Below are 18,912 nucleotides of genomic sequence, written 5' to 3'. Positions count from 1 at the left end.
CAAAACCACTGTCTGGAGAGGAACATTGGTCAGTTTATTTTTCAGTGTATCAATTTTTTTTATTTATTTTGGTTTGGTGAGACTGAGTCTTGTTAGGTAGGCCAGACTGGGTTCTGCTTCATCCTTCTAAGTATTGGGATTACAGCCATGTGCCAATGTACCTTGCATACTGGCCTTGTTTAAATCTTATTGTTTATGAAGTATTTTTAAATAGGCAAATATGGATCAAAGATTTTTAGCCCAAAAGTCTAATGGTGAAGAATAATGGCTTTAAATTTGCCAGCCATATTTAATTCCAATGGTTTGGTATTTGGATATTTGGCTAAAACAAAACAAAACAAAACAAAATGAGATAAAACAAAAAACACAAATAGCAAACTAAATAAAAAGTAATGATGCTGTTGTTTCTTCAACTGTTTTATATAAGCATTTTTCTAGAGTTTTATATTTGGACCAAAAATTAAACTGATTATAACCTTTCCTCTGATTAAGAGTTCTTTTTAGAGAATATCCTTAGGAGTATGTTACTTTAAAAAAACATGTAGTTTTTATTGTATTTATGTTCACTTGGCATAATTGCAGAAAGAATTTCAATAAATGTAAACTAAGACTTATAATAAAGAACAAAAATGTCAAGATGCTGCAGCAGGGGCAGGAGGATGAGTGACAGCAGACTAGGAGAACAAAGGAGCAAACAAATACGATCAAGTTGCTACAGCCTGGCTGCAGCCAATCTCCCTAAAATACAGTCATCATGCATCAGACTTCCTATGGTGAGAACAGATTTGTCAGGAATGTAATTGATCAGGAAGCCTGGGCCATGATAAAACCATGCAACGTAGCAAGTGCCCATCAACAGCCTCCGAAACAGAGACAGGGAAAATGTTTCTCTTCCTTCAGTATGGGAAATATGCAAATGCCAGAGTCAGGGCTTGATTCAGATTTTTGTTTATTCTTTATTGCTGCCTGATTTTCTGCTGGAGTCCTGTCTTTCTCTGGATTTAATTTCTCATCTATGAAAGATCTTGAAAACCAAAAGCAAATCCATTGCATTATACAGGGACAATTTAGTTCTCCCAGCAACCCTTTCCTGAGCAACTTTGGCCAGCAGAGGAAGAAGATAGCTTCATCCCTTTTAGTACAAGGTTCTGATAAAGAATGAGGCCTCAAAAGTAAAATCACAGCCCAGGAACACAGGCTCAAAGCTCACAGTACTAATGCCTTCTTCTCTGCTGCTGGCCAACAGGAAGTGCAGACAGTGAGACAAATAAATAGGCTTCTTGGTCTCTGGAGGCTGAAAGAAAGGCAAGTTAAACATGAATGTAATAAGACACAGAGATTAGGCAGGTGGAGAGTATCATCAAGAGGCCTCACCTTAGAGTAATGGTTTTCAGTTTTGGAAGTTGAGGGAGAAGCCACATTGTTCACAGCACAGGTAGTCAAAGGGTACAGGTAGCCAAGGGGAGAGGTTCAGAGTCTTCTGTGGGGACAGGCTGCAGAGTTCTCTATAGACAAGTTTGGAAATGTTTAGTGTCCTCTTGAATAGTAGGATGTAGAACATGAGGGTATTTTTTTCTGTGTGTGAAAGAGAGTGGGGGCGGGTGGAGCAAGAGAGAGGAAGGGAGGGAGGGAAGGAGGGAGGGAAGAAGGGAGGGAGAGTAAGGAGGGAGGGAGGAAGGGAGGGAAGGTATGTTTATGGAATAGACAATGTTTTACAAATATTTTCTTAAAAATAATAGTCAGCAAGCTTATGTTTCCATAGTTTTACAATGTTTAAAATTTTTATACACTCTATTTTCTCTTTATTCAATTAAAGAATTTGAGATGTCCCACAACAAATAAATATACATAATATCCTATAATCCAGGTATCTTGAAACGTTCACTAATGAAACTTCCTTTCAATACTTACTGTATCATGTGAATCTAGTGTTTCACAAAGCACTCTGAGAGACACTGTTAGGCAGCAAGCACACAGTGAAGTGAGTACAGGCAGTTAAGAACTTTGGCAGCAGTATAATATCAAACATGCTATCACAGTTAGTCTGGCTATGAATAAATGCATTGTCAAAAAGAGGCCACAGTAAGTATCATTCCTTCCCACTGTGTATAAATAAGTTGCTTAATTTATTGAGTAGTATTCTTTAATATAAAACCTAAATTTCTACTACAGGACAAATGCTTCTGGTAATTACCTCAGTATGAGAATAGAGGGAGAGTTGGTGGTTTATTGTGCTGGATATAAAATGCACATTGCAGGTGCACCATACCTGCTTAGTAAATGTTTCCATTATTGTTAGTAATATTTACATAAAGAAGCAAGACACTTTCCTACAGCTTATACCATTACCTACCACTGGTGGCTGGTTTTATGTGTCAACTTGATATAAGCTAGAGCCATCAGAGAGGAAGGAGCCTCACTGAGGAAATGCCTCTATGTCATCCAGCTGTAAAGCATTTTCTCAATTAGTGATCAATGCATGCAGGAGGGCCCAGGCCATTGTAGGTGGGGCCATCCCTGGGCTACTGGTCCTGGGTTCTATAAGAAAGCAGGCTGAGCAAACCATGAGAAGCAAGCTAGTAAGCAGCACCCCTCCATGACCTCTGCATTTGCTTCTGCCTCCATGGTCCTGTCCTGTTTGAGTTCTTTTCTGTGGTGAACAGCAATGTGGAATTGTAAGCTGAATAAACCCTTTCCTCCCCAACTTGCTTTATGGTCATGGTGTTTCATTGCAGCTACAGAAACTCTAACTAATACAGTAGGAAAATACTCTTTTGATCCTGATTATAAGATCTTTAGGTACAAAATAAATGTCATTTATTGAATGAAGAAAGCACAAATAAGTTTGTCTCCTTTTGTTTTCTAAGGCAGTATCATTGAGTCAATAAATGGGATAAAGATCATAAAGGAAAATATAGTTCTACAGATGTTTATATTCATATCTTTATATCATATCTGTATCACTATCCTAAGCTGTCATTTATATGTTCTTTATTTATTATTATGATAAAACAGAAAAGTGGGGATCATGTATAAATTACACTTACTGTACAATTTTTTGTGTTTTGAAAACAACAGATTAAAATTTATATTTATATAAAGAAGTATGCACAAAAAGTAAAGTTTATGGCTGGCAGAAAATATGAATATGTAAAAAGGCAAAACCTATTTTGCCTTGCTTTGAGATGTTTTAACAAGAAAATGTTAATCTCAAGCAAAACTTTTTATTGTATTCTTGGAAGAAAAATTAACAACCTGAAACAGAATTCAGTATAATTCCAGCAACGTTTAAAAGCAAATTTTCTAACATTGCTCTGCTCTGGCCTTTAAAATTACACCATGGATACCCAGTGCTCTTCAGAAAGTGTACAGAATGGCGTTGAGTCCATAGGCAGACTTCCAGAGCTCAAACCTGAAAGGCAACTATGGAGTCACTTTTGTGAATGCTGGTTGCCATCTCCATGACCTTCAGGCTTCCCCACACTGCCTGACCTAACTTAACTTCAATTTACAGAACTTGTCCCTTCCAAATTAATTTTCTTTGCCCACATTATTGGATTACTGGCCTTTCTGGCTGATGATGTGAAATCTGTGTAAGTGTGGTAGCCATGTGAATAGCTGATGTGGTGTGATTCCTCTCCACAGGGTATGAGGACACAGGCTTCTTAGGAGAACACAAGGAAAAACAAGCATAAAATTTACTTAGGAGAGAAAACACAGGGAATGTATGAACTCAAACAACTGAAATTTGGGGCAAAAGAAAAAAAAACCCGCACCCCCCCCCCAAAAAAAAAAAAACCCAAACCAAAACAAATGTAGAGTAAACGAAAGGCAAGCATGACGTCCATGCAGATGAGATCTGGAAGACATAAGGCTTTGTGAATATAGAATGTAGACGTTTGGTTGCAGACATGCTCTTTTACTTATTTGTTTAACTTGGAATTATTTAACAAGTGGGATCTCATGTTCTTCTTGCACAGAACACTGGAGTTAGTGAAAAGCCATTTCCTTTTGAGTTTAAGAAAGACTGGCTTAGCAATTAGGCATACCTCTAGGATGCCATGGGGGAATTTATATGAAAATAAATATCTGCTAATAAATCCCAACTGAACTACTTTGTAGTGTCTTCTCTGAATTTTAACCTGTTTAAAAGACATATTAAAGAGCCCTGTTTTTTCATGGAAATAAAATATAAGTATGCTCAATAAATCTCTTCATTTTCTCACTTACTAAAATTCTAGCTTTTCTGCTTCCATTAAAGTGGCTGAAATTTTGTCTTAACATTTCTGTTTGGCTGGAGAGATGGCTCAGTGTTGAAGAGTACTTGCTGCTCTTCCAGAGGACCAGAATTATGTTCTCACGCCCATGCTGGGAAGCCTTCATCCTCCTCTAACTCTAGCCCCAGGGGATCTGACTGCACATTCTGGCATCCTTGTGCACCTGCACACCTGTGCACCTATCTGCCCACACCAGACACAAATACACTTAATTAAAACAATAATCTTTTAAAAGAAGCATCCTTTCCCCCTACCATGTCTTCTTCTGTCCCCTATCTCCAAAACATCAGAGGAATGTATATGAGCATGTAGGGCCTCCTTTTCAGAGATGCTTAAAGACAGCCTTGCTTTAGATTTCAACTACTTTTGATTTGCACACCTATAATGAGACGTCTTGGCAGTGGGACCCAAATCTAAACATGAAATTCACTTATATTACATATACCCTGTACATACCGTCTGAAGGCCATGTCATACTCTAATTTAGAATAATGTAAGAAAGTTCATGATGTGAAATGTTGTGCTAGTATCAAATTGGTGGTGCTCCAAAGTTAAGAATTTAGGAACATTTTGAATTTTTACATTCAAGTAGTGATACTAAATGTGTGAGAAGTGTTTACTGAGAAGGGATCATGGAAGTGAAGTTGGTGAATGAGACCAAAGAGTTGGCATTGAACCTAAAATAATGCTGAGATGCTCGGAAAACTTGGCACTGTACCTAGTGCATTGTTTCCTGTCCATTTGCCTCAATGCAAACCAAATCTTGTTTGCACTGTGTTATAACTACACTCTCAATATTTTCTAATCTATGCATAATGATAACTCAGATCCAGTGTTTAGCTGAAACATGTCATTTCTGCCTTGGTGTCTTGTACCTCAGACTCTTGTTGCCTATGGCATATGTGTCTATAGAAATCGGCAGCTGCTGGAAGTGGGATTTTTTAAAGTCTGCCCCACCACTGTCTTTTAATATGCTGTTGCTCTTGATTTCTTTAAGTGGCTGAGAAGACCAAAGAGCAAGTGACAAATGTTGGAGGGGCAGTGGTGACTGGTGTGACAGCCGTCGCCCACAAGACAGTGGAGGGGGCTGGGAACATTGCAGCTGCCACTGGTTTCGTCAAGAAGGATCAGCTGGGCAAGGTAAGGCTGCCTCTTTTATACTACAGTTATAAACTCTGGATAGCATGATCCCCCAACGCATCAGAAAGCAGGCACAAGATGTACACTCCAGGGAAGGACTGCACTTTTATAGAGCTCTTATTTTGACACACTGTTAACCCTGGGGAGGGAATGTGACACACTGTACAATATCCCTGATTGTTTTAAGATCTGAAAGAAAACTACAGACATGAACAATAATGTAAGTGCTAAAGAATTGGTGACATTTCAGAAAGAATGGCTGCTTTCATATGAATGGTGGGTCTGGTATTCCTCCTTGTGGAAATAGCAATTTATTTCCATGCCTAATTCTTGAATTTCCAGAATGGATATCTTTTATTTGATTTCTTTTTAGTGACACAATCTCTTACTAAATGACATATTTGCATATCAGATATCAACCCATTACCAAGTACATGGTTTTGCAAATTGAGGGACTTAAAGTGTATACCAAACACAGATCATGGTTTCACATGGTGATTCTTACATTTCCAGAATTTTAAATTTACTTCTGGATAAATATGGGGCTCTAGTGACATATTCAAGGTGTAACAATGGAGTCTCTATCAGAAAAACACAAGAACCAAAGTGCCAAAGGACAAAAGGAAGGCCATCAACATAACATCAATTGAAAACTATTTCCTGATTTTACAATGTAGCATTTGTAGAGGGGAAGTATCAAGTTCCTTCAGCCTATTGGAGTTAACTGGATGATCCTAGCACACATCTATCTGAAGTATCACTTTCCTAACCATGTCCAATGTATAGCTTCATATCGTTATATAGATTGAATTATGTAATACTACAGTTAGTGAAATAATTCATTGCTTTGGATATAGAAAGGCTGGGCAGCATGTCTCATTCCATTTTCCACTTTGCTTGTGTTTAAACTATGAAACATAAATCACAAATGGTTCATTAAAAATACTTCCCATCAACTTGGACTTGTTTTTTATCTTTTAAAATACCAATCCTTATTTTAATATAGCAGAAATCTACCAATGTCACAAAATGAAACATTTGCAGATTTCTCTCTTATGGGTATTGTATGTTCTTAAAATTTTCTAGTATGAAAATGAATCCATAAACATAGAAATAGAAGTAAGAAATTGAGATAAAACCCAGCAGGTTTAGGGTTAAAATGGTTGATCTTCATATTATACTGGGTCATTTGCTAGGTGTGAGAACTTGTGCTCATTGCCTAAGACCCTGCCATAAGTAATGAGAAAATTCTACTACTTTATAAGAAAGCTGATAAAACCCAATTTAGTGATGAAATTCTAAATATCTACAAAATCTCAAGAAATACTCAAATAAATGCCAGTAGTTGTGGCCATATTTCTTGATGCTAAACATATCCACAGTTTAAATAAAATCATCAAATTTATTTCTAATGGAATGTGAAATATTTTATTTCATCTTTCAGATTCTAATCAAAATGATCTTGATGAAGAGAAACAAGTACTTATTTATTTAATTTTTAGCCTATTGTCAGTGATCCCATTTGGCCTATCTTTAAGAAATAATGGTTATGTACAGTGTTTAAGAAACTTGGAAGCACAGGAATTTGACCAGTGGGGCTCATATACTTCTTGCTCATATAAGTAGATTAACCACACTGCCATTCCCTTGGTGTCTGGGATCCCTAGGACCAACAATACCAGGTCTTGGATTTATCCAGCATGCTTTCTAAGGATTCTAAGGATATTTGTCTCATTGCTTCTTGGGAGATGAGAGGGCAGGCATATTTCCTTCCTTCCTTCCTTCCTTCCTTCCTTCCTTCCTTCCTTCCTTCCTTCCTCCCTCCCTCCCACCCTCCCTTCCTTTCTTCCTTCTTTCCTTCTTGTTTGGGTTTTCTTGTCTAGAACTAAGCTATAATAGTTCATTTCTTTATGCTGTTATTTCCTAAATTCATCTCTTTAGGACATTGCTGCTCTTGTACATACTATTTTTAATATCAGTGGAACGATATGGCTTCAGATTATCTAAGGTGAGATTTGCCCCCAGCTTTAATTAGGTACAATTAACTAAAGAAAATTGTATTTATGGAATATAGCACAATGTTTTAGTAAGTATACATACATCCCCAAATGATTGCAGCAATCAATGTAATTAACATAGTCAACACCTTACATGACTTTTTATCTTATTGTGGTAACAGTTTAGGTATACAACAAAACACTACTAACTTTAACAATTATGTTGCATATTAGGTTTCTAGGATATTCCTTCCCTCTCCTCCCTCCCCTCCCTCCCCTCCCTCCCCTTCCCCCCTGAAATGAATCTTTATATCTTAGTATATAAAGGCCACTATCTGGCCATATATTCCCATCTCCTAGCCCCATTCTAATCTGTTTCTATGCCCTTGATGTTTTTAGAATAGGGTAGAATAGAATGTTTTTAAATTCACACAGAAGAGAAATCACAAAATACACACCTTTCTGCATCTGGCTTATTTTCTATTGGTATGTCCTCAAGGTTTATCCATGCTATGGCAAATGCAAGAATTTCCTTCTCTGTAAAGGCCTTTTGATGGCTGAATAGCATTTCATTTGCATACATGTACACACACCAGTTTCTTTACCCATTCAGCTGCTGATTATTCTTTTGCATGCTTGCATATCTTGATTATTGTGAGTGGTTTATTTCTTTATACCTATGAGTATGATTGCCAGACTATATGGTAGTTAGGCTTTTAGTGTTTGATGTAGTTGCATACTGTTTTGATAATGGCTCAATCAGTTACATTCTTAACAGCTGGAGCTTAAGCTTCCCTGTCCTCCCCATTGTCATGATACTTGCCATCTGTTTCTTAGATGGCCAGTCTAATGGGTATAAAGCAATATGTCATTATGGTTTTGAATTGAATTTTCTTAATGGTCCGTGATGAATGGTTTTCATGTACCCTTTGACCATTTGTGTATCTTCTTTGATAAATATTTATCCAGATAATTAATTCATTGCTAGTGTGCATGTGTGTGTGTGCATGCATGCGTGAGTGTTATGTGTGGTTTGCATTGTATATGTGTACATGCATGTGAGTTTGTGTGTGTGTGATACACATGTGTGTATGGTGTATGTAGTGTGTCTGTAGAGTGTGTGTTTGTGTGATATGCAAATGCACTTGTTGTACAGGCAGGTTCAGAGGCCATAAGTTGACATTAGGATATCTTTTTCAGTCAGTTCTCTCAGGATCTACCTGTCTCCATTTCCCAGTGTTAGGTTTACAGGTGTGCTGTGCCACGCCTGATTTTTCATGTGGGTATTGGAGATCTAAATTCAGGATCCCATGTTAGTTCATCAATCACAGTACCCAATGAGCCAACTGTGCAGCTCCTTTTGTTCATTTTTCTTTTGTTGAGAATAGATCTTTCTCATATGACATATCCTCAATATAGCTTCCCCTCCCCCAACAGCTCCCAATTCCTCCCCATCTCCCTTCCAATCCACATCTGCACCCTTTCTGTCTATCCTTAGAAAACAAACAGGCAGCTATGGAATAATAATAAAATTAGATAAAACAAAACATACATAAGAAAAAGAGCCACAGATAAAGCATGAGAAACACATATGGACACTGAGACACACACATACGCACACACAGGAATTCCCCCTAAACCCTCACAAAACCAGAAGCCATAATCTATACTCAAAGACCTCTAACATTTAAAAAATGCCCTAACACAATATTATCAGACAAAGAACCTCTAAAGATGCCACTGAGTTCATTTTGTATTGGTCACCTGCTGCTGGGCATAGGGCCTGCCCTTAAGAGTGAGTTTCTCCAGTGAGGCGCCTTTGGAAAAAACAAAGTTTTCATTTGCAAGTGGTTATCAAGTGGAGATGGCTTCTGGTTAGGGGTTGAACACTTGTCCACTTCTCCTTTCACTGCTGGCTCTCCATCTGTGCAGGCCCTGCTTCCTCAGACAGCATGAGCTCATATGTGTCAGTCTTGCTGTGCTTAGAAGGTCTTGTGTCCAGGGTGGTCTTCATCCCCTCTGGCTCTTGCACTCTTTTGTCCATTTTTAAAGCAAATGATTCACTTTCTTTCTATTGGGTAAATCAAGTTCATTTTAAAGAAGTTTAACACTTGCCGGGCCGTGGTGGCGCACGCCTTTAATCCCAGCACTTGGGAGACAGAGCCAGGTGGATCTCTGTGAGTTCAAGGCCAGCCTGGGCTACAGAGTGAGTTCCAGGAAATGCTCCAAAGCTACACAAAGAAACCCTTTCTCTAAAAAAAATTAAAAAAAAATAAAAAATTTAAAAGGACCAAAAAAACCCCAAAAACCAACCAACCAAACAAAAAAAAAACATTTAACACTTAATAGACACATGGCTTGCGATCTGTTTCTGCTATTCTACAAGTTACTTCCATATTCTGAGAATTGTCTAGTTTGCAGTGGAGAAGCTAGCAGTCTGACGTTGTTTCATTTGTGTATTTTTGTAGCTTGTAGTTTTTTAGTCCTGTTTAAAAGAATTATTGCTCAGAACAATCTCAAGAAATTTTCCTTTACGTTTTAGTATAGTGCTTTCAAGGCTTGAATGCTGTGTTTGGGATTAAGCCCATTTTCCATTCTGTTTGTGGCTATCCAGTTTTCCAGTGATGCTGACTGCGGGTTCGCTGTGCTGCATTCTCCACCATGTGCTTTTGATACACTTGGCAAAGGTTGACAGATGTCCAGTCTGTGGGCTTGCAGGTTCTCTATCCATTGCATTTGCTATGCGACTGTTTTTATGCCAATGGACTATTGTTTTTGTTACTCTGGCTTTGAAAGAGCTTTTGAAATCAGGCACTTGAATCTTCCAGTTATGAATCTGAAATATTGCTGTGATTACATATTGTTCAAGGTGGCTTCGGATATTTAAGGTCCTCTGATTTGACTTTTCTGGGTTTAGGGTGGCTTTTGTCTGTCTATAAAATGTGGCCTTTAAGTTTGGACCAGAGGTACAGCTCAAATCTAAACCATTTTGGCCACAGTGAACCTCTGACATCGTTGACTCTTCAGATCCATGAATACAGGATGTCCTCCCATTTACCTCTGGCATCCCAATAATTTCTTTCATCAGTGTTTTATAATTTTCAGTTTTTAGAGACTTTAAAACCTACATTAAATTTATTTCTAAGTACTTTATTCTTGATGGTGCTTTTTATGCTATTGATACTATTTAAATAGAATTATTGATTTCTTTCCTAGAGAGATACCTGTATAAAACCGTTTCTTAATTTTGCATATTGAGTTCATATCTGAAAGCTTTCCCATAGTTGTTTATTAGCTGTTTGGTATAATATTTACAGTTTTTATGTGTATGTATCAATATGCACATATAAAATACACACACATACATACATATATATTTATGTGTATGCGTATACTATACTGTATATACACAAAGAGAGACAATCACTTGTGATGCCACATGTGGAGAATTTTATAGGTGACTCAATAATAGACAGACCTGATCTACATTTAACTTTGTGCAAAAGCTTATCATTTGTTCCAAACTGATTCAGTGGATGGTTACAGTAGAAACTGGCCAAACACGTTGGTAGAAATGCAAACTAGTAGTGGTTTTATGGACAGCAGATCAAACTATTCCCTATTTTGGCAGAGAGAAAGATCTGCTTTTACCAAGAATGTTGAACAATGGATGTTACAGGAGTCCATGCTATTAAGTAATGGTACAGTGTTTACAGCTCAGAGGTGATCACTGGATTATTTGGCCAGGACATCATGCCTGTTTGCCTTCTACAGCTTTTCAAAGATGTTCTGTATGGGGCTGCTGTTCAAATTGGCCATTGTTAAATAAATGTACATCTCTTTAATTCAATTTAGAGTGCTCTGAAAAGTTGTAGCCAGTTTTTAAAAAATGTTTTAAAAATGTGTGGAAGTCCTGTCAATTGTGGAGATGCTGCCTTGCATATATGATGTTGCTCTGCTTCTTATCCTGTCCCCATTAGGCACTGACCTATCCACTTGGTAAATGACAGTTTTCATACAAGTAAGCTTGAAGCACCAAGGCTCAGGAGTGTTAATTATCTTTCTCCAGAATCAAAAGGAAGTTCTGAAGCATTGCTAATTTTGAAACTTTTCATCAAGAGAATATAAATAGTTTTTGAAAACCTGGATTTCAAAATGGGATTGAACACATGTAGTCTATAATCATTCCTTAATTTGTAAGAGGGTGGCTTACTAAGTGTGCCCTGGGGGGAGAAGATAAAGGCAGAATGAACAGTCTCAGTGTCAGGTTTGGCAGGGTCTGTGATTTTTATTACGTCCCTTTCCCTGCCTCCTGTTAGCGTGATTGACACATGCAGCATCATGCAGATGAATTCTTAAACACTGAAATAGAGCTTGAACAAGTGACATGTGCTGCCTCTAGGTGAGTCATTTTATCCTGTGTCACAAAGCAGCCGTAGGCCATAGGCAACCTTTTGGGTTTCTCTGAAGCAATACACAGATTACAAGTGGAATCAAATGTCAGGATTAACTTCCTTACACAGTAATTTTTTTCTCCTTCAGTGTTTCATAATGGTTAACACAATACATCATCTGAAATCATCAGATCTTTGCATCCTGTCTGTTCAGTTGAAGATAGTAAATACCATTGTTAAGAGTATTTAAATCTAAATGACACAGTGAGTGACCTGCTCTGTGTTTGCTGTGGGAGTGGAGTCCATAAACTATCTTGAAATCTTAAAGCATAATATGCCAAAAAAGGAAAAACACAATTGACTTAATTGATTTGTTTCAAAAGAGATACCATCAGTAACATTTTTGCAATGTGATCTATGTACAACAATATTTTTACTTAAAGAAGAATCTGCTAAATATATATATATATTGTCCCTACTTAGAAACATAGCTATTAGGTAATTGTACTGTGTCTGGCACTGTTTCATTGGACATATATGGATGAAGATGAATTGTGAATCTTAGTGATTTTAATCAAGTAAGGTTTTAAATGCAAAGGTACTCTGTAATTACCTATAAACTGGTAAGGAAAAATAGGCTTACTGGGCTTTGGTTGTTGTTGTAGTAATTCAATAGCACTGTGTAATTTACTCATACGTTCTGGGTATGCACATGGGTCAGCAGGGGGTGCATGAATCATGAGTGCATGACCCCTGCCTTGAAGTATGTAGGGCAACAGATACGATTATCCCTAGTGTGAACATCTGACTACAGTATGTACATTCCCTAAATTTATATCTATTATAGGAAAAGTTAAATAGCTTTTGTTAGAAAGGAAAGAGAATTTTTATTATTCCAAATGAATATTAATCCTTGACAAGTGTTAAGCTGGGTTTTATTCAGCAGTATATAAAGTAGCCTTAGACAAATAATAACCATAATATTTTAGCTATTTATATTTAAGGGCACAAAACTGCTTCCACTCAATTTCTAGGTTTCAGTGGTTTACAGTCTGCCAGCATAAAACCTTCAACAGCATGGACATAAATAAAAAATGTCATAGGCCATACCATGGATGTTGCTATTTGTAAGAGAAATGCATTCTAAGGTCAGCCTGGTATGACCTTAAGCATACCAATGAACAGTTACAAGCTATGCTATGCAACTGACTTATTTTTTCCTAAATTAGTATTCTAATAAATGCTATATAACAGAAATGACTGCAGTTTCATGAATTGGTCTTAGTTGTACATGTGTGAACATTTATTGCTAATGTCCCTTCACAAACAACTATTATGTAATATTTTTGATATAGTTTCTTTGAGCTGCAAACATTGTATGTCTGGTGATTTCAAATTTACATGATTTTATTAAATTTATTATATTCATATATATTAAAGGGACAAAACATGGTACACTCATCTTGACAAACACACACACACACACTCACACACTCACACACACACACACACACACACACACACACACACACACACACACACACACACACGCGCGCGCGCGCACACACACACACACTCACACACATGCACACACACATGCACACACACTCACACACACACACACACGCACGCGCGCGCACACACACACTCACACACTCACACACACACACACACACACACACACACTCACACACTCACACACACACACACACGCACACACACACACTCACACACACACTCACACACATGCACACACACACACACACACAAACTCACACTCACTCTTACTATCAAACAAGTTAACATGTCTGCTCTAGCATAACTTTTCTTTATTTTTTAGTAACAGCAGCTAAAAGTTACTCTCTTAGAAAATGACTTGTACATACTCAGTATTAGCTATTGTCTTCAGTTACCTGGACACATTCAGTGTTAGCTCTTGACTTTACATCCACGAGTTCTCCAGACTTGCTCATGTAGGTGGTTTGTTTTCTTTTTAATCTCTTTTCCCATCTAACCCATATATTCATTCTGTAACAAAATGGCAGACTTAGATAGCATCTACATATTGAGGCAGAATATGATTAAGATATGTTTATATATTATGATTGTCACTAGCTTTATCCCAAATCAAAAAGGAAGAAATAACTTGATTATTTGCTTTTTCATATGTGGGCTTTGACTCTAATCTCATAGAAACATAGATTGTATTGTCGCTTGTCAAAATGAAATGACAGATGTCCTATGATTCTCAAAATATTCAAAATACACAACATTTCAGGATGTAATACACCTACTTGATATTTTCAAGAATAGAAAAAAAGTAAATGAGACCGGTTTGGCTTTCCATGGGAATATATATTTATGAGAACTGAAATTGGATGATATACATCATGAATCTAATCATTCTCTTAGGAGAAAATGAATTGTCAATTCCAGTATGAAGTAATTATCTCCTAAGGAACTTTATTGCATTTTCTATCAACTTTTTAATCTTAGGTAGGCTTTAAAGATCCCCCCACCATGTAGTGTAATCATTACATAGATATTTGTATAATTTTCATGGTAGTGTTTAATTCCCATTAATGTTATAGTGCATAATAAAACAAACAATAGAGTCTGGAATCAGTGAAAATGAAATAAGTGAAAAAATGGGAAGAAGTCCATTGTATTTCAACTTCTTTTTTCTTCATCTTTTACTGGTGTTTTCTAATTAAAATAATGTGACAAATTTATTTGGAACTTAGTTCATACAAAGGAATACAGTTACAGGTCTGTATATTCAAGGAATAAAATGAATGTCAGATTTTAACTATGCTTGTGAAGGAATAAGTTTGAAAATTTACAGTAGGAAACCATCAACGACACCCCCTCCACATACACCTTTCTATCCACACACAAAAAAAGAAAAATTTCCCTTTTTAATGTTACATGACTTCCTGTCATACAACTTCAGGGAACACATGCTCAGTGTGACTTGGACACTCGAAATTTTGTTCAGTGGCTCATGTGTTATTTGCTAAGTCTCTGGGAGAAGGCAGGTGCTTCCTACTTATGTCATCAAGCTTGGAATCAATACATTTGCAATTCAAAGTGTAACATTGCTAGAATGTTTCATCTTTCATCTCATTTTACAACATTTGTAAAGCAGACACATTTCAAAAGATCTCCACTAATACCGACATAATTGCTTATGGTAGCAATCATTCTTCCATGGAGGGTAGCCACTGTAAGTTTGGGACAAAGGTAGTTCATACACGTTCTGTTTAGAGCTACTTTTTTGCTACATGACCCACTGTGATGGCCATCTGGCCCTGATCTTTATACCCAGTGCCTGGTTTATGTGCACTATTTACTTTGCTCAGGTATAAAATGTGGCTGGGTAGAGAGGGCAGCTCTCTAGGTCAAGGAGTGTGGCATTATTCTCATCTCTTTTGCCGTGCTGGATGAGGTCATCACAATGCTTTGAGCATGGGCATTTTTATCCGTGGAGTAGAATTGCTGAGTGAAATGAGCTCAGACTGTTTTCTGTCTCGATTCAATGGTTTGCATTTTAGGCTGGTTTTCTCTCTCTCTCTCTCTCTCTCTCTCTCTCTCTCTCTCTCTCTTTCTTTCTTTCACTATGCATTGCCAGACCCCTGGCAACTCATTTAACCTTTCTTCTGTAATTGGCCAGCCAACTGCACAGAGCTGGAGTGAGAAGGAAATGCAGCAGCACACAAAAGACAAGCAGTCAACCGGATTGTAGCATAGTCATGGCATTTTTTTTTTTCTGTAAAGAGTTTGATGTTTCTCTTTATATCTCTATTTTAGACACATGATTTTACAGACCCTTTCCCACATTAGCATAGTTTGTCTTTATTAAGTGGTTTAATGCCAAAAGGAGTAAACTTCATTGCAGATTGCACTTTATTGGGCTTAAAAAAAAAAAAGAGTCACATTCCTTGTCTTAGTTCTTCATGTTTCTGTGATAAAATTCTCTGACTTAAACAACTTAAAGGAGAAGAGCTTTATTTGACTCTCAGTTCAAGGGTGAGGTCCCTCATGGCAGGGAAATTGAGGAGCAGAAATGTGGAAAAAAAAAAAAAAAACCCTAACAAAACAAAAGAGACCAGTCAAGAGCAAAGAGGGAGAATGCTAACATTTCGGTTTACTTTCTCTTTTTAATACAATTCCACATTCTAGCCTAGGGCATGATGCCTCCCATAGTAGACTAGTTTTCCCACTTTAGTTATCTAATCAGGATAACCTCTCCTAGGCATCCCCAGAGGCTCATCTCCCAGGTGATTCTAGAGTCCACCAAGTTGACAGTTGAGACTAGCAATCACATCACACCACTGTTATTTTCCCTTATATTTTTCAAAACCACCAACCACCAGGTTTTATTAAATGTTATCTTCATGCTGTAATTAGAAAGGGTTCTGCTCAAATGATTTTGAGAAACACTTTCGTAAGCAAAGTTTAAAAGCTCCTCTTTTAAATTGAAGAAAACCTAAGTGCTGGGAATTACATGGTAGAGGTATATTTATCTTCCTTAGTATCTCTTGGTGCCGCGTGCATAGAGAACAATTCTAAGTGTTCAATGGAACACAGATATGAGACAGTCTGGGTTAATGACCTGTCTGACTCTGTTCTTCCTTTTCTTAGTAATGGTTAGTTTTGAATCTTAAGAAAAGGACTTTCAGAGCAAGTGACCAGCCTCTTGGCATTCTGTATCACAATCTATTTTTTGTAGACACTTAAACAAACAAACAAACAAACAAAACAAAAAAATACATTTCTGCGGGAAGGACAAAGAAATGAGCCCATCATTCCTGTGAGGTTTTATATCAAATCCTGGAAAAGACCCTGATGGCTTAGATGGTGAGAGGTCCAAAAAGACCAGTTATGAAGCTGGTGTCTTCATTGTCTCAGTCCCTTTTCTCATAGACACTAGAGGAGGCACACAGAAAGTGTCTCCTCATGCTAATTCATGATGCTGGAAGTTTCTGTTATGAGAGCTGTCCCAGAGAACAACTCCACACAGACACTTAGAACTTCCTTCTTCCCTAAGTTCTTTAAAAAATAGGAAAGCAGAGAGAAGAGGATGAAAGAGGGAAATCAAGTGCCCTTGCTCTAGCAGGCATTTGGTAGTCATCCCAGGCTCCTGCACAGCTCTGTCTGTGACCACTCTTCCTTGTGGTTAAAATGTGCCTTGCTGGTACATTCCCTACCTAGGGCTTTGGAAAGAGAATATTTCCCTGCTCTCTTCTCTTCTTGTGATGAGTCAGCCTACACTTCTTTCTAAGACATAAATTGAACCCAGAGAACTTAGGTATTTGTCATTCCAGTTGTTCAGTCTCAGGAACCGAGGTTGGCATAGGAAAGGCATGGTGCTTTCTGCTGATGCTCCTGATGCTCCACATGTTGAGCATCTCTATATCACAGGTTAAGAATGCATTGAAAGAAGCATCCATAAGGACACATAGGACACTGATAGAAAAACACTGCAAGTATGCTTTTCTGTTCAGTGTATTTTGTATCTAGATTTAAATATAAGGTTTTTTTTTAATCAAAGCAATAATTATGATACATTTCTTAAGCACTAGAAGCTTGACATAGGCTAAATTCATGATGGGTTATCCCATGTAACAATGACTTGACCAGAAAGGTGCAGAAGAATAATGGATGCCATATTAGGTTGTTCTTGTTGCATTAAGTGAAAAGGCCAGATTATAAAGCAGTACTAAATGTGATAAATACTTCTGTTCTTAAAACTATACATATGTGGTGGTGGTGTGTGTATGTGTGTGATGTGTGCATATGTGATGTGTGTATTTGTTTCTAATCACTATTCTCCTTTATTTACAATTAGAAAATAAAGATATAAATTTTCCTTATTGTTGCCCAAATTCCTACTTAAACTGATTCATAAAACTTTTTTATTTTAGCTTTGCAGGACTTGAAATTAATTATGTAGCTATGACCTTTGCTGTTCATTCATATACTTAACTATGCATACATGAGTTCACCTAGTTAATTCATGCTATGTGTTCAATACTGTACCATGAATTGTAACTGTATGATGTATAATATTGCTTTTGGTGATCCAATGCACTGACCCATAGCTGTGAATCCTGATAGTCATTTATTAAGTGTGGACCTTGCTTGAAAATATCCTCCTCAATGATCATGTTTCCTTCTAGTATGAAACCCGATTTTTTTTGTGATATAATATAGCTTTTGATCATTAACAATTTCTAATTAAAGTAGTTTTTATATATATTACTCTTGATCTTAATTATCAAACCAACATTAAATACCATTTTGGCAATTCCTTCTTGTTAGCTTATGATAATTGCATGCCATATCCAAATATCAGAGCACATTTGAACAAAAAAATTTCTAAGAGCTATGGATTGTATTGCCTGAGTGGTTAATTTATTGGCTTGTGTACATCTGACAACTATTTCTGATCATTTAAGTCCTAATCATTAACTGGCTTTATCAATTCTTATCACAAATCTTTTGGACTCTGACAGAGCTATCCTCATAGTCAATTTGGTCCTATGGTAATAAAATACTTGATATTGGATAATTTATAAACAGCAGACATTTACTCATCACATTGTAAAGGCTAGAAACTTCAAGATTAAGATGGTGGAACATCTCATCTTTGCTCCATCTTGGAGGGGAGGTTTGTTGTCCTCACAAGGTAAAAAGAACTGAAGGGGTAACCTTGTCCCTTCATATCCCCATACTGAACAACAGATCCCTCAGGACTTAATTACGTCTAAAGAGCCCTACCTCACAATACTGTGACAGTAGTGATTAAATTTGAGGTAATGGATTTTGGGGACATTCAGGCAATAATAGCAATTATCTTTATTTTCAAGTACCCTTTGAATGTCATCTTCCTCTCTGTATTAACACAACATGGCAAAATCCCTCTGTTACATATCGTTCCCAGTGTGCTTGTTATTCTGTTTGATAAGGTATAGAAAGTCATAAAAACACATTTTAGGGCTTTTTATGATTATCATCATTTTATTCCTAATAATTAGACAAATCCATAGAGTATGGATTTGTTTCACAGCTGAACAGGGATCTCATGTATAGCCTGGGAAT

At 37.1% G+C, this 18,912-nt stretch overlaps 1 protein-coding gene across 2 annotated transcripts in view; it reads left to right on the top strand.

The window, feature by feature from the left end:
• Snca (synuclein alpha) overlaps positions 1-18,912 on the top strand; it is a 105,303-nt gene that overhangs the window by 11,292 nt on the left and 75,099 nt on the right. For both annotated transcript variants that reach the window (XM_036181497.1, XM_036181496.1), the window contains exon 4: positions 5,275-5,417. In XM_036181497.1, coding sequence (XP_036037390.1) covers positions 5,275-5,417 — 143 coding nt within the window. The remainder of the gene's footprint in view (positions 1-5,274; positions 5,418-18,912) is intronic.

The sequence above is a fragment of the Onychomys torridus genome, chromosome 3 (assembly GCF_903995425.1).
Source record: "Onychomys torridus chromosome 3, mOncTor1.1, whole genome shotgun sequence".
NCBI classification, from domain to species: domain Eukaryota; kingdom Metazoa; phylum Chordata; class Mammalia; order Rodentia; family Cricetidae; genus Onychomys; species Onychomys torridus.
This window is presented reverse-complemented; position numbering and strand designations above follow the sequence as displayed.